Source organism: Misgurnus anguillicaudatus, chromosome 12, assembly GCF_027580225.2.
Source record: "Misgurnus anguillicaudatus chromosome 12, ASM2758022v2, whole genome shotgun sequence".
Classification (NCBI taxonomy): Eukaryota; Metazoa; Chordata; class Actinopteri; order Cypriniformes; family Cobitidae; genus Misgurnus; species Misgurnus anguillicaudatus.
Window position 1 is genome coordinate 27,531,985 of NC_073348.2, and position 17,462 is coordinate 27,549,446.

The 17,462-nt window shown below is 37.4% G+C and overlaps 1 protein-coding gene across 1 annotated transcript in view; it reads right to left on the reverse strand.

The window, feature by feature from the left end:
• Positions 1 to 17,462, reverse strand: part of dchs1b (dachsous cadherin-related 1b) — a 103,313-nt gene that overhangs the window by 19,443 nt on the left and 66,408 nt on the right. The window contains exons 2-7 of the mRNA XM_055208463.2: positions 6,515 to 6,706; positions 5,807 to 6,038; positions 3,719 to 3,955; positions 2,006 to 3,052; positions 409 to 596; positions 117 to 213 (exon numbers count right to left, since the gene is read on the reverse strand). Of these exons, the coding sequence (XP_055064438.2) occupies positions 117 to 213; positions 409 to 596; positions 2,006 to 3,052; positions 3,719 to 3,955; positions 5,807 to 6,038; positions 6,515 to 6,706 (1,993 nt within the window). The remainder of the gene's footprint in view (positions 1 to 116; positions 214 to 408; positions 597 to 2,005; positions 3,053 to 3,718; positions 3,956 to 5,806; positions 6,039 to 6,514; positions 6,707 to 17,462) is intronic.

Below are 17,462 nucleotides of genomic sequence, written 5' to 3' on the forward strand. Positions count from 1 at the left end.
ACAATACATCACACTGGACACTGTAATAAGGTAAGGGCATCTATCTTTTACAGTCGCAATAACATCTTGCAATAATATGACCACAAAAGACATGTCTGACACATACTCTTGCATACCTGACAATGAGTAAAAAATAGTGCCGTTCTCTCCTTCATCAGGATCTTTGGCATGCAATGTTCCTATTACAGATCCTGCAGGAAGACCTTCTTGAACCTACAAAACATCAACCATGTGTCAAACACCAAAGTCTGCTGCAAACAGAGTTATGTAATTTTTATTTTTAAAGATAATACGTACAGACTTAATGACATTTTTATTATGTGTAAACTGCGCTTTAGTAAACCTACCGTACAAGCTGCTCACGCAAATGTTATGACATACTAATTTAAAGTTTTGATTAAAACTTGCCTGAATGAGGATCTCCCTGCCGGACTGTGTGTGACTGAACGCCGGAGCATTATCGTTCTCATCAAGCACTGTGATATGAGCTGTTCCTGTGGCACTACGTGGAGGTGTACCACCATCTTGAACCACTACGATGAGTTGATAACTGGACTGGTGCTCACGGTCCAGAGGTGTCCGGGTACTGATCTCACCTACAAACACAAAAAAGTGCAAAAGACATAGTTAAACATGCACTTTAGATAGACAAAGCAAAAGTCCTTATCGCAAATATTGCTGTAAAACAAGCGCTTTTGTCAATGTTTACGTTACATGTAAAGGCGGGATGCACAATTTTTAAAATACGCTTTGGAAAAGGGAATCGGCCGGAGTAGCAAAATGCACTTGTAGCCAATCAGCATTAAGGGGCGAGTCTTCTAACCAGCATCCAGATTCTATTGGGGTAGGGGCGTGTTTGTTTAGGTGATTTTAAATGTCAACATTGGTTTGGAGAGATTGTGTACCCTGCCTTTAAGTTGGCGATAATGTATAGGCAGCAGGTTGGTATTTCGCGATACCAACCGGCTGTCTGTACATTATCCCGCTTATTACATGGCTATTTACCTCATAAGTAAGGTAAGGAACATTAAATTATTATTTGAAATATTTTATTCACTGATTTTTAACGAATGCAGACCTACCATGAGGAAAACCTGTTTACTTTTGGTTTTAAGATAAGACGAGACGTTCAAATGTCATGAACACACTATTTGGTTTAATCGTTTGTAAATATAATGTCATGTATTGTCAGTAGCCCCTTATGGAATGGCTGAAATTCCACAAGGGGGCGTATTTGTTCCTCAGACGTTGCACAATAAACGTGACATCCGAATATATTAATTATAAATCATGAATGAAAAGTGAGATTCGAACGAATGTCCATTAGTGAACTAATTGTATACACTATTTATATCGTAATTCGGTCAGAAACGTCAAGATTGTGAGATGAACAAATCGTTTTGGATTAAAAGGCTTGGATATTCCATTTCCTTGGACTTTTGGGGATTTATGAACAATTTGTTTTGGAAAATTTCACCGAAGCGGATAAAGGGAAGATTTTGAAGGTAAGTAAATATCCTAAATCGGCGCCGCCCGGTTCAGGTAACTAAAAACTAGATTACAGTTTTATGACTGCTAAAAATCATATTATGCTTTGTGTGTGCGCTTAATGGAATCTCGAAAGTCTAAGCTTTACAACGATGTCCCGCATGACGGTATATTTTGAAGATTTAATGCTTCAAAGTTACAATGACGTAATGCAGCCTCACGTGCAAGGGAGGGGGTGTACCGTGTACGGCACAGTGTTCCTTATCAGGTTAAAAGAAAAATTTTTTGTGAAATAATAAACTGTACCTGTCAAAATTGTATGCAGCATCTGGGTTAACGTGTGTTATAAGTTTTAAGTGGTTGTTTTCTTGGAATAACATACCTTGGAATTGCACGACTGGCCAATCAGAATCTAGCATTTCAGAGTGCCATGTAATAAGTTGGGTCAAACCTAACCATTGGTTTAAAAAAAACCTAAACATTGTTTAATTTGTCGAGTGTTGTAAACTAGTCTCACCGGTCTGAGAGTTGATCTGGAAGTGACGGTCCGTATGGAGTAGCCTGTATGTAAGTCGGCTGTTAAGGCCAGCATCACGGTCAGTAGCCGACACTCTCCCAAAACCGGTTCCAGCAGGCAAGTTCTCTCTCACCGCCAAGAAGACTCTCTCCTGAGAGAAACGTGGCGAGTTGTCGTTCTCATCCGTCACTGAAACTCTTACCGTGGCGCTTCCTGTTTTACTCATCTGGCCACTTCCTGAGGTAGCAAGCACGGTTAACAGGTAAATATCTTTGGCTTCCCGATCCAAAGCACTCTTAACAAACAGCCAACCACTGTCGGAGGCGATTCCAAAACCGGCTGCATCCCCATCCGGACGGAGCCGGTATGCCAGCGGGGCAGATGGTGTGGAACCCTTGGAAGAGCCTCCGTTTCCGGTGGGATCTCTATTGAGAGCGCGGACCTGCAGGAACCGAGTGTTGAGTGGCGTGTTTTCCTTAAGTTCAACACGGTAGTTCACTGTGTCAAATGCAGGACCCTGGTCGTTTTCCGCCTGAATGTGGACCACAAGGGTGAAAGTAGCACTAAGCTGTGGTGCCCCACTGTCTTTTGCGATCACCTGGAGGTCATAGCGAGATACGCTCTCATATGACAAACTCCCAATTAGTCGTATCTCCCCACTGCTCCGTTCCACCCCAAAAGTGCGCTGTCCGCCGGTCGACATCAGGTCAAAGCTAAGCTGCCCGTTGGGGCCCGAATCACGGTCTTCTGCCTGCACGCGGTACACCACGGTTCCCATCTTTGTGGCTTCTGGTAGTAGCAGAGACTCAGAGGATGATGGGGAGAATACAGGGGCGTTGTCGTTCACATCGGCAATGGTGATCCGAACACGAGCTTCTCCAAAAGCTGGAGGGGAGCCGCTGCGTGCTTGAATCTCCAAATCGAAGAAATTCCGGGTCTCGTGGTCCAGAGGAAGGCTTGTTCTTAGTGCTCCGGTCTCTGAATCAACCATGAAATAACCATCTGGATCTCCCGCAGAGATTGTGTAGGTGACATCCTTAGATACTACTAAAAGAGAGATGGGAGAAGACAATGTAGTCATTTAGCAGATGATTTCATCCAATGCAACATACAGTACATCAGTCATTAAATTGACAGTGACCATCGAGTGACTGGTTAGAGGAATAATTCAGACAAAATTGAAAATTCTGTCATTTTCCATTTAGTTTGAACTATTAAAATGACTTTGCATTGATGATAGCTCATTAATCTTTTTTTGTGTGGGTTTTAAACCTTCTTCAACCTACTTTAGCTATTGAAGTACATTGAATAAGGAGGACACATGGCAGAACAGGCAGGTGCATCCTACAGAATTTCTCAATTATTTTCATTATGCATCCTGAAGAACTGCCTCGTCTGTCAGAAAATATACATCAACAAATAATTTCTAGCAACATGAGGACTGGAATCTGTGATAGATGTGACTGTTTAATGAAGTTCACGCAGCAGCTGCTTCTCTATTTGAACAACTGGCTCAACCAGAGTAAAAATATTCCCTATCAAGCTTTTCAGCACCCCTCTCTGGCCCACAGATGCAGATATGGTTCAGAAAGCCCACTGCAGTTAGGTTAGGAAAGCTTTATGAGAAAATGCTCCAGCACATGGCTACTTTTCACTGTGTTTTAGTTTATTTTTAGACATTCCATAAAGACATGGAAAACGATGTTTACAAACCGTTCCTGCTGCTGGCCCGCACTACGCCGACCTCGGTACCCCGAAGCACGTCCTCTGACACTGTAAAGTAGTACTGCGCTTGTTCGAACACCGGGGGCGCCACTGAGCCGGCCACAATGCTGATGTTCACCCTGGCATTGACAGGCGCAGTAAGGCCACCTCCATCCTGTGCTGTGATCACCATGGTGATGACAGAGTTGGCCTTTCCATGTAGGGAGCGTGACAGGGAAATCACGCCTAAAGGAAAAAATGCAAGGTGAAAATTATAAATGAAGATACAGATGAGACTGTTTGTAATCTGACAAATGTTTGGTTATTTGCAAGTGATACACCAAAAACATTTTAGCTAAGACCATGCACTCAGGCTAAATGCACTAAGCCTTCTTCTCATTTGTTAACTACAAACTATAACTTTTAATTTTATTAAAATTATTAAAACCCGTATAATTTTACATGCACCCATTCTTTAGAGTGTGTAATATTACTGAATACAAATTTTAACTAAACATTTTATTAAAATTATTTTTTTCTGTTTTTCCGTAAAGTCGCCATGAATATAAAATTAAAAACTGTCATTTGTTTTACAATATCGTGTTTTTTTTACAAATGACTTATCTGTGAGCTTTTTTATTTAAAAAAATGTATGTGCCCTCATAATCTTTAATTAAAAACGCAAATCTCCTTCACTTCTCAAAACAATCTCTCTTTACTTCCGGTCATATGGTATGGCAGGTGTGCGGGGTCCGGGAGAAGATCGCCGCGATTAGCAATTAGCAACACGACCCAACTTCAAACGATCCAATCGGATCTCGATGGACAAATTCAAATCCAGCCCTGCCTTATTTCATTTCAGAAGCCGATTTTGCTCGGATATATGTCACCACAGGGAAAATTAAAGGATTAGTCCATTTTCTTAAAAAAAATCCAGATAATTTACTCACCACCATGTCATCCAAAATGTTGATGTCTTTCTTTGTTCAATCGAGAAGAAATTATGTTTTTGAGGAAACATTCCAGGATTTTTTTCATTTAAATGGACTTTAATGGACCCCAACACTTCACAGTTTTAATGCATTTTAAAATTATAGTTTCAAAGGTCTCTAAACGATCTCAAACTAGGCATAAGGGTCTTATCTAGCGAAACGATTGTCATTTTTGGCAAGAAAAATACAATATATCGGGCGTAGTTTCGCATACGTCATCCGTGACCTCTTGACATGATGACGTTTTACGCGAGGTCGTGCTGGCCGTCAAATAAACAGAAGAAGACAAGAAGTTGTGGTTTAAAAGTGAATTTTTTTTCTTTCCAAAAATGACAATAATTTCGCTAGATAAGACCCTTATGCCTCGTTTGAGAGTGTTTAGAGTCCTTTAAAACTGCAATTTTAAACTGCATTAAAACTGTTAAGTGTTGGGGTCCATTAAAATTAGATAAATCCTCAAAAAACATAATTTCTTCTTAACTGAACAAAGAAAGACATCAACATTTTGGATGACATGGTGGTGAGTAAATTATCTGGATTTTTTTTAAAGAAATTTGACTAATCCTTTAAGCAATCGATACTTCCATTTCATGGCGACTTTAAAAATTACAGTCTTACAGAATTACCTCTTTTCCATTTATATACTGTATTAACAATCAACTGTAATATTTTTTCAACATGTAATATGATTAGCTAAAAAATGTAAATACAAATTTAATTAGAATATTTATATCTTAATATTTTCCCTTAAATTAGTGTCTGTGAAATATTCCCATTGATATACTATATTAACCCTTAAAACACCAAACAACTAAAGGTGAACCCTGTAAACTAAAGGTTTCACCAAGTAAGATTATTAACAACAAATCTGATTAAAATTGTATTAATTTTTATACATTTCCTTAAATTAGTGTCTCTAAAAAACCTCTTTCACATTCAGATACAGTATTAACCATCCAAACACCCAACAGCCAAAGTTGAACCCATATATTTTCACATACACATCATTTTTTACAATGTAATATATTTTGATATCAAATGTTACCAAACTCCTAATTTTGATGCACTCATACTGCATTTAAAATAAATAAATGTAGTGTAATACCCGTGTCCTTGTTGAGAGTGAAGAAATTGGATCCACCACCAGAGACAGTGTGAAACGTCACTTTACCATTCGCACCAGCATCTGGGTCGTGGGCTGTTACCCTGACAACGGAGGTCCCGGGCGCGCTCTGTGTGCTCAGGCTGACGGCATAGTTCACAGGGTAGAACGTAGGTCTGTTATCATTAATGTCCACCAATGACACCTTCACATGGGCAGATGAGGTAAGACCTCCCTGTATAGGAAAACATTATTCCAATGATTCCAATAATTCCCATCTCTTCTGTCACATCTATTCCGTTCATTTCTTGTGTGTAAATATTTCACAGCGGGACATTATTGCCCTGCCAGGTTATAAAAGGCCAGTCGGCAGGGGTATATGTACAGTAGATCTACTCAACCGACACTGGAGGAGTATTATGGCTGCATTAATAATTGAAATGGGAAGCAATGCGAACCGCTGCGAGCAGCTTATCATTGGAAATAAGCGTGTGTGTGTATAACAATGTGCCCATGGGACATTGAGTTTTATTGCCTTTTCATTTGCAGAACCCGTGACTGTTATTGCAGGCAGCTGAGAGAGAAAAAACTGAAATGTTTTAGGTGCTGTGTGACAGCACTAATGGTCTTTTGTATCAAACTATATGAATATAAAGCGTCATATGAGCTGCAATGTATTAAGAAATTAATTGAGAATAGACATTTTCTCACCCCATCAGAAGCAGTGACGGTAAAGTCGAAACTGTCCGATCCTTCATCTCGGTCCAGTGTCACACCGGTACAGATCTGTCCTGTCTCCTTATTAATGGTAAACTGGCTCGGTGGAGCACTACCAGGTCCTGAACCACCAAGAGAATATGTGATGGCACCAAATGATCCACCATCTCCATCATCAGCTTTCACCTGTTAAACACAACACAGAAAATAATGTTTGTTAGGTGACATCATAAATCTCAGTTTTCCATACTGCATGTAATAAAATGATAAATAGTTTCTGTCCCTCCTGTATGAGAGATGGTGAAATATGGGCTAATGATGTCAGAGGAAACTGGCTGGAACTACTGGCCACTAGCAGCTGGTGATGAAGGACAAAAATGCTTATACAGAGAGACAGAGAGACCAGTCTGTGAAAACCAAGCTAAAGTTATATTTTTTTTCTACATAAGATCATGCTACATAATGTAAAGAACATTCTGTGAAAATATAACCTTGATATCTTTAAAGGGGGGTCTGGCGGTACCACTTTTAGCATAGCTTAGCATAATCCGTTGAATCTGATTAGACCATTTAGCATGGCGCTAAAAAATCACCAACGAGTTTCGATATTTTTCCTATTTAAAACTTGACTCTTCTGTAGGTACATCGTGTACTAATACCGATGGAAAATTAAAAGTTTTGATTTTCTAGGCAGATATGGTTAGGAACTATACTCTCATTTTATGTAATAATCAAGGACCCCGCTGCCGCAACATGGCCGCAGCAATGATATTACGCAGTGCCGAAAATAGTCCCCTGCTTTTGAAAGTTACCAAGGGGACTATTTTCGGCTGCTGCGTTAAATCATTGCAGCCTGCATCCTGGAGCTGTTATTTTTTTGCGCGATGCTAATGGTCTAATCAGATTCAATGGATTGTGCTAAGCTATGCTAAAAAGTGCTAACGCCAGACCCAGAGATCGTCTGAATGGATTCCAAAATGCTAAAAATCTAATATTTAACAATAGGTGAGCTGGAAAATGAGAATATTTTCAAAAAAAGTGGAGTGTCCCTTTAAAATGTACTTAGTAAATTAAACATTGATGCTCAAAATTAGATTATACAACAGCTTGGATTTTACAGACAGGTCAACATAAGAACAGCTTTGGTCAACTTAGGCAACCTTAAAGTGGAATGCAGAAAAGCAGATGCCTAACATACATACAAACATGTCTGCATGTGAACTATTAGCATATACAGTATACTGCAAGCATGTATTAGTTATGGACAAATGTTGATATGAGAATCCATTGTGATTTTAACAGCAGTTACTAGAAAAGGTTTGTATATAGTAAGAGTCAAGGGAAAATGTCTTGGATTGCTCTGGTGTGTTTCCACAAATCATAAAAACATTTGTTTATCTGGGCACCCTGCCTTTCTCTATGCACTGCCATCTGTACAGTACCTCAATGATATGCTAGTGGTAGGACACACTTTAGGGTCGGAAAGCGAATTGGATAATGTGTAAGAGACATCACGGATCAAGAAAAGTGAATCTTTTCTCTTCCAAAAGAAGGGGTTTCTCACAGAGTGGACCTTAGATCTGAGTCTATAGGGAACATGACCTTAAAATAAGAAGAAACATTCAAAAGCCAACTGGCAAATGTTCACTAGCTATAAAGAAACCATGTATTTTTTTGGTTTCAGGTCAGTTGGAGTTCATACTAAATAGCGTTAAATGGACGTGTCAGAACAAATTTCTTTCAATTCAGGTTATCATCCGGGTTCAAGTTTTTTGACCCAATCTGCATCAGCAGTTCATACATTCAAATTATCCCTTATTATCACTTGAATGATAAGTCAGCAGGTCATTACTGCAAAATAAACACTGACACGCAAACAGGACCCTTTAGGGGTTTACTTTGCGATAATGACCAGCTGAGTATACATTATATTCCACTTAATAATTGTATTATTATGATATGAGGGATATTTATATCATTTTACAAAACTATGACTGCATAAGGCAAATAATGACATGAATCAAGTATGTGTGAAAAGCATGGAAAATGTTTCCTTAATAACCTATCTGTGACATCCAGGCTAAAGTCGTATAATCTTTTTTTATGACTTTAGGAGCATTCAAGTTTTTGATTTCACATTGATTTCAATCTTTGACATGGTCTTACTCAGTTAATATTAAAGACATCAAGGTAATATTTTCACAGAATGATCTTTACATTATGTTGTATGATATTATGTAGTAATAAATTGTAATCAGCCATTTACACACAAGCAAACAAGAACACATGTGATATAACCACAGATAACAGTATCTTCTCATGGTCGTATAACTACAGAGACACACAGATGCACAGCTGATTTTCATTACAGTCCTGTACTGAGCTAAAAAGTCATACAAAACTCAAAAACCTCAACAGGACTCCTGCTACCAGAAAAGTTGAGGTCACAACCCCTAAACTCTTGTTTTATGTGCTGATCCCTCTCCTACCACACAGCTCTCTGTAAACAAAATTACTCGGGTGGTCCATAAACCTTCTCATTCATCAATCCCATAAAGACCTGCAGACCTTTAGTGACAGTAACACAACAAAGTTTCCCTGCAAAACTTTAGCGGGAAATGACCTTTGACCCCAACCTTATAGCAAATATTTAATATGTTTGAGTCTGCAAGAGCTTTCATAAAGTTGCTTTGGTGCCATTTATACGAGCGTTGTTAAAACTGGACTTTATTGGAAGATCAAGTGTATGCATGGCTGCATTTCATTAAAGGTACAGTGTGGGTTTTTTAGAGGCATTGCAACCAACAGCTCAGTCCACAGCTACGGTAGCTGCCACAGGACAAACATGTCATCTTCTGAGACAACATAGGGTTTGCGTTTAGGGCTACTATAGAAATATGACGCCGACTTCCATGTAAGAGGACCCGCGGTGTATGTAGATAAAAACGGCTTAATTTAAGATAATAAAAACAATACAGTTATTATGTAAGGCAAAGTATGGCAAAGACTATATGCATTATAATCCATATCTGTATATATTAGGTATTATATTAAATATAATTAAGACTTATTATAATCATGATTATGTATAAAATGTGATTATTTTGTTCTGCTTAAAGGAACACGCCCACATTTTGGGAATTGAGCTTATTCACCATACCCCACAGAGTTAGATAAGTCTATACATACCTTTTACATCCCCGTGCATGCTGTAACTCTGTCTGACGCACGTCACGCACCCACCGCTAGCTTAGCTTAGCACAAAGACTGGAAGTAAATGGCTCCAGCTAGCATACTGCTCCATATAAGTGACAAAATAATGCCCAAATTTTCCTATTTATATGTTGTGATTTGTATAGACACACCGTGTACAAATAACAAGGTCATAAGAGACACAGACATTTTTTTACACCTTATACATATAAATAGGAAAATGTTTGCGTTATTTTGTCACTTATTGGGAGCAGTATGCTAGCTGGAGCCATTTACTTCTAGTCTTTGTGCTAAGCTAAGCTAGCGGGGGCTGTGTCAGACAGATTTACGGCACCCCGCGGGGATGAAAAAGGTATGTATGGACTTATCTAACTTTGGGGGATATGGCGAATAAGCTAAATTCCCAAAATGTGGGTGTGTTCCTTTAAAAGCCCAGCTCTTAAATGGGTTTCTGCAGAGCAACAAATGGCAATAATTAATGGCTTTAATAATAATAAAAGGTTTGTGCTTAAAAACATCAGTGACAGCAGCATTTCAATGACTGTATTTTGTACAAACAGCAAGCATAAAAGCTTCCTCAATCTGCATCAGTTTGTGCAAAACACCTAAATAAATGTTTGATACGGCTTGGAAAAGCTAGTCACTTAATCCAGAATCTTTAAATCAGATATGGGTCGGTCTCGTGATGCATTTTCAAATCAAAATGCAACCACATGCTAAAAGAATGTTGTCCAGATTTCCCAATGCCTTCCCATTAGCTCTTTATGTACCATCACGGAATTCTGCAGTGGTTTGCTGTGGTGTTCCGGCATGACAAAAATGTCGTAGGTGTGCTATGATTGGTGAATTTCCTTCATAACTTTTAGGCCCAAATGCCTAATGCCGGATCCCCGTCTCAGCCCAAATGAGACCACCAGTGCAGACTGCCAGCTCTGCATCGGTCACCTTTTTACAGCTGTCTTTATCGCCTTTATTTCCTGTTGGGATTGTGTGTGGTGAAACCCAATCTTTTTGACAAATCAAGACCCCGTGTTTGTTCATGTTATTGGGATGTTTTCGTAAAGAGAGGGATTAGGCACCTGCGATAATGATTCGTTTTGGGATCTTGTGGCAGCCCAGGCTTCGTTCTCAGACCGCTGATAGAATGACAAGTGCGAAACACCTGGTAAGCATGACCCCTACGTCCCCCCTTTTTTAACAAATAGCCTCAAGATCTGCAAAAATGTAGCATTTAAAATACTACGCGATGAAAAAGGAAAAGCAACATTGCATGGGAATTCATCACTGCAGGATTTAAGAAGAGATTTTGCTTATACTGTGAATGGTTTGATCAGGTGTAGGTGTAATGGTGCATGAAGGTCCAGAATGTGAGCATTGTTGAGAAGGCAGTCACACAGCGTGAACTGACCTGAGACCAGCGTTAAACATAGTGCAGGTGAGAAACGCATTAGGGGGCCCTGGGAGTGCTGAGAGGTCCATAGGGAAACACTCACAGGGGAAAGACAAACTGGACATCTATTCTCCATATGCTCCAAAATATAAAACACATGATGCACAGAAAAGCATGCAACTACATGAAAATTACAAGTTTGCTCTCTCATATAGACTATTCTCATTGTAAATAAAACATCTTAGAGAAAAATTTTTAAATTTTGAGCACATGACTACATTGTTAGAAAAAAAATGATCAAGAAATTGTCCTAGCTTTCGCTGGGGCGGTACCCTATAAAAGGTCCTAATATGTACCATTTACAGGTACAATATGTATACATTTGGTACCAATATGTGGTACTAATATGAACTCTTAAGGTGTAAATGTGTACTTTTTGAAAGGGTACCACCCAAGTGACAACTTGGGACCATTAATTTCTAAAAAAATATTTTAGTTTTTAATAAAATAAAAAATAAAATAGAAATAAATTAAACAAATAAAAAATATAATAAAAAATAAATTAAATTAACTTAAATTAAACAAAATAATAAAATAAAAATACATTAAGATATTTTACATGTATAATGTATTTATTTATATAAATCTATTTGAATCTAAAAAAAAAAAAAATTAAGGTTACATTGACATTACAAGTATTTACAAATATTTATTTATTTATTTATACATCTATTAATGTAATAAATAACTAAAATATTAAGACTTGAGGTTAAAGATTTAACTAAAGATTATTGGCTGTCCCATATGAAATGTCGTACAATGAGAGAGGTTCAAAGATGGCCGTTTTCCCGGACTTGCATCCAAAGATAGCCTACGATAGTTCTCTGACAGTGTCAGAAATTCGGCATGATCACCGCACATTGTGTTTGCTACAACGACCCGCGTACTGGTATTTGTTTACCACGAGCGCATGCTGGTGATGACGTTGTGCTAACGTGTGACGCAGCCGCTAAAGCTTCCGTGTAATCATCGTCTACATGCCTGTCGTACCCGAGTTTTAACTATCCATGTCGTACAGTTTGATAAGGTAATGATCTTATAGGAGGGCAAAAATCCTGCAATGTATTCCGGGCTTAAATTATTATGTGAAATTTGTTAAGTTTAAAAATAAATACAAAAAAACTCCTTGGAGATAATAGTGTCTGTAGTTTAAAAAACTATAAATAATGCAAATAAAGTAAAAAGTTTGTACACTTTAAAAGAGTGGCAAGGTGGTCATCAGAACACAGGCAGCCAGAAAGCAGGGCATCAACAATTCTGCACACACATCAATTCCAATGAAGTCTATAGCTGTATAGGATTTCTGCACACTTGCAAAGATCCATCTTCCACTTTGGCATCAATCAATTTGACAGTCCTGAAGAGAGGTAGAATTCCCCTCTGTATCACTCCATCTCTTTTTATTGATAAATTAAATGACCGACTGCCCAAATGGCTCTACGAAGCAAACCACCAACTCCATTTCTCTCACTGCAGATGTTTTCTTCAGTAGATCAATACTGTCAAAATCCATTTTCATCCCACAACAAGCTACTAGCATTTTCAAACACCATTTAGTCCTTTTGGTATTGCTGAACTCTCCAGATAAATTAGAGACTTGTGAAAGTTCTGCAATGTGGATGAAGCCCTGCTCTGCCATGGAGACTCATAAATTCCTCATTCAGAGCTACTCCTGGGAAAAACATCTAGAGAAAACAAGACTTAACAATATATTTTAGCGTTTTCCTGGGCTGCAGAGCTCTCAAAGGTTTGCATATCCAACCAGATGAACTTCAATTAAAGGGGGCAAAACCATAATTAAAGGTTGCTATACTAAATTATCAGGCACAGTGTGGTAGACTATCTGTTAAAACCACTGAGAAATTGGCAAAATAAATTATGAGTCATGAATGAGCAATTGAAGAGCTCACATGCAAAACCCGCTACATTAAGTGTTTCTGACATGTTTTCTTGTAAATTAGCTTTTATATCTTTAACTCTTATTGGATTGTGTCAACAAACTGGTATTTCTGAATGGCCTGTGAAAAAATCGATCATTGAAATTTGGCTCCCCTTGTGATGTCAGAAGAGGATAATATGGCCCCTTAATCTGCACTACTATTCAACCATGGCACTGCCATTCAATGCAGAGATCAGCTCATTTGGGTGATTCTGGCGAAATTAGACTTATGGGGTGTCATGAAACATTTTGATAAAAAAGTAAATGCAAAGTAAGAGTATCAAAATAAGAAGCATACAGTTACAAACATCTCTTCATGTACTATTTTGCACATGATTTCAAATGACATCATACAAACCAATTTTGTTGTTTTTTCCACATTTAAGAGGAAATTTTTCATTACCGCAACGTGTCCATGACTGGATTCTTTGACATGTAAATATTTATAATAAAAAAATCTAAAAAAACTTCAGTGCATGTTATACTATAAACATTTACGGTAAAGAAACATGTGGTATTTGGTGATCATTTGTAAATGTACAGACAATAATAAGGAATATAAATGTGTCCAAGAAAAAATTTCTCATCCTCCGCAACAATTTTCAATCATTGTTTTTAAGCCCTCAAGGAACTAACATTTTCAAACAAAAATTGTTGGAAGGGACATAATTGACTGTGACACTCAAGATGGCTACCAGCAGTTCTTAATTTTTCTCTCCAGATAAAAGTTGAAATTTTGTTTGTCATAGTACCTAGACAACTTTTTAGTTCTCATTACCAAAACAGAAGTTTGTATATGCATATATTTAATGTAATATCATGTTGCGGCAATGATAATTTTTTAAAATGATAATCTAAAAAAATTTAATAATTTTATAGGAAATATGTTTTAAATCCTCTAAAAATAATATAGTAAGTTCAGACCTTAATCTTATATTTGCAAAAAAAAGTTTTTTTTTAATTCTGATGCTGGACACGGATTTCGTGAGAATGGACACTGGATTTCGTTAGAATCACCCATTTGCATTTAAAAGGACCCACCCAAAACATTTTTGCTCACATCTACAAAGTGGCAATTTTAACATGTTATAATAAGTGATCTATATGGTATATTTAACTAGATCTTCACATACGTACTCTGGGGACACCAAAGATTTATTTGACAACTGAGAAAAGTCTTAATAGTAAAATGTCCCCTTTAAATTATCTTAATTATTAAGATCATAACAATTATTGATTTCTCATTTCAGTCCCTAAATAATCATCCTCTTGCAAGGTTAGTAAAAAGTAAACAAAGATCTCAGTTATTTCCAAATGCTCTTATGTACAAGACATAGTTCAAATTTAATATTAGATCGTCTTAGACCAGACCACTGATGATTTTTGGATCTCAGGCCAAACAGTGGGAACTTCATTTCTGGGTCTTTATACTGTACTGTATGTGAGTTTGTGCATTTGTAAGTCCCTTACTTTTTAAAATTAAAGATCCTAAAAGGTTATTGGTCAGACTGTAGGGGTCTATAAAACGTCTTTGACATCCACAAAACCTTTATAGGTTCTTTACAGCGAAATAATGTTTACAGACTATAACAAGACTACACAGACTAATATAAAGGTCTAACAAATATCATTTCATCAATCAGATCATGCTTTGGATATGGATTAGTTCTAAAATTTAAATATTATTAGTAGACCATTCCCTTGGCAACATGAATAATGGATCCTGGATCTCCAAAGATCAATAAAAGTCATAAATCATAACTCTTCGTACTTAATATATCACTAACCACCACAGAGGAAATATAAAACTAGACCAACGATCTTCTGCCTTATTTATTAAAAGGCTTTAACTGATGAATGGTGCTATGAATAAGAGACACAGGTATGTCAGACAGACCCAGAACATCCCACATTAAATATCATTCTGCCAACTGGCAGATCAAAGATGAAGTTGGTCTGGCGTTCATATGCTATTGGTAAAATATAAAAAGTCTGTCGTCAGAAGTGAAAGTTATGATTCAGCAAAATGTGTAGATCAGCTGATGTTTGATCTGGGCAGGAGTCTGCACACTAATAATGGTTCGGGCAACATTGATGGACTTTTAAAACCGCAAATGCTGTACTGTTAATAGACTAATAATTGATTTGTGCATGTGGACTACTGAGCAAACGTTTTCTGGAAAATTGCCACTTTTTGTAGGTGTAAGCAAAAATGTGTAGTTTTGGATGTGTCATTTTGAATGCAAATGAGCTGATATCTGCACTAAATGGCAGTGGCGTGGTTGGATAGTGCAGATTAAGGGGGAGGTATTATCCCCTTCTGACATCACAAGGGGAGCCAAATTTCAATGACGTATTTTTTCACATGCTTGCACAGAGTTGTTTACCAAAACTAAGTTACTGGATTGATCTTTTTCACATTTTCTAGGTTGATAGAAGCACTGGGGACCCAGTTATAGCACTTAAACATAAAAAAGTCAGATTTTGATGATATGTCCACTTTAATTCAAATTAAAAGTATTAGTTAACTCCAACAAGTTGTATAACAATAAAAAATTGTGGTGTTATCTAATTTTTTAGGTTGAATTCAAAATTTTACTGTGATAATAGTTTGTGAAACTATAAAAAAAATTCCATTTCAAATTCACCCAAAAAAGATATTAGGACTAAAGGAAACATATTTCACTCTACCATCATTCTGCCATTCAAAATGTCTTTTCCATGGTTTAAGAAAACATTAATTAACCAAGACAGTGAAGGACGAGGGATGGTCCAGAACGTTTCCTTTGAGGTACAGTAAACTGGCAGCAGATAACAGACAAGCGTTTTTTTTTTTCTTTCTCAATGGGCCTACAGTATGTCTTCACATCTGAAAACCACATTGGCTAACTCCACTCAACAGTGTTTGTTTAGTATGCTGCAACTTAAAAAAAAAATTATGGGCAAGAGCATCTCACACTGAGGCCTTGAGCTATGCATCACAAGAGAGAATATAAAAGGGTGCAGTTTAATGGTTTTTAACATGGAGGAAGGGTATACTGTGGTTGTTTTTCTTCCCGACTGCATTTGTAAAGATGCCACGTTTTTATTTCGCTTTTACAACTTCATGCGATTTGGCCTGTGACTCGAGATTTGAAGTGTTTGCAATAGTTGTCGGTTATTGCTTCCAGTTTGTATTTAATGGCAGACGTTCGAACACATAGAGGAAAAGCACAAACATGTTATGCATAATTCATTTCATTTCTCTACTCTGGCGAGTGAGGTTTGGAGAAGCCTGCATGCTCTGTTTAGAGGGGATGTGCTCAATGGGACATCACAGAAGATATGTGGACCTATTTATTTCCAAAAGCTGTCTCTTGTGAAAGGTAATGAAGGAAACAGAGTATGTCTGGCATAGTAAGGATGGATTTGAAGACTTGATTTTTTCTTCATACATTCAGTTTCCTACGGCAAGCGACTTCAGCAGTGTGATGTCTTGAGATGTGGTTGAGTATAGGGACCAATCTAGTAAAATGATGTCTGATTAGCATCCCTGTTAGGCCTCTAATGACTGCGAGAAAGGCAAGAACCTGAAGACCTTCACATTTGGCTCGCACTCAGCTCTGATCAGTTTTGGCCAGACACAAACGCACACACCCATCATCACATTCATCACAAATCAAGTCACAACAAAGAACAATTCATAACCAAATTGTCAAATTATAGTGCTGCTTCACTAAAACAAGTTAGAAAGTTAGGTAACTAGGAAAATTCTGAATTAATCACAGAATGTGTTTTTGTCCAAATACAAAATTTTTAATCAAAACAATTAATGCCTTCAGATATGAATTTTAAGGGCTGAAACAATATTGTTTTCAACCAGTCAGGATTGAAGCCAACAAAGAATATTCATTCAGGAACATGTCCTACTTCGGTAAAATAAGTTGTACCTATAGTAAAACAAGTCACTGTAATTGGTTGCCTCAGTACACAATAACAATCCAGGTAGGAAAATTATGCAAAGATATGATTTATGCCTAAAAATGCAACAATTAAAGGGACACTCCACTCTTTTTTTTTAAATATTCATTTTATAATTTTATCAATGTTATTTTCCAGCTCCCCTAGAGTAAAACATTTGATTTTTACCGTTTTGGAATCCATTCAGCTGATCGGGGTCTGGCGGTACCACTTTTAGCATAGCTTAGCACAATCCATTGAATCTGATTAGACCATTATCATTGCGCTCAAAAATAACCAAAGAATTTCGATATTTTTCCTACATCGTGTACTAAGACAGACGGAAAATTAAAATTTGGGATTTTCTAGGCCGATAAGTTTATTAACTATACTCTCATTCT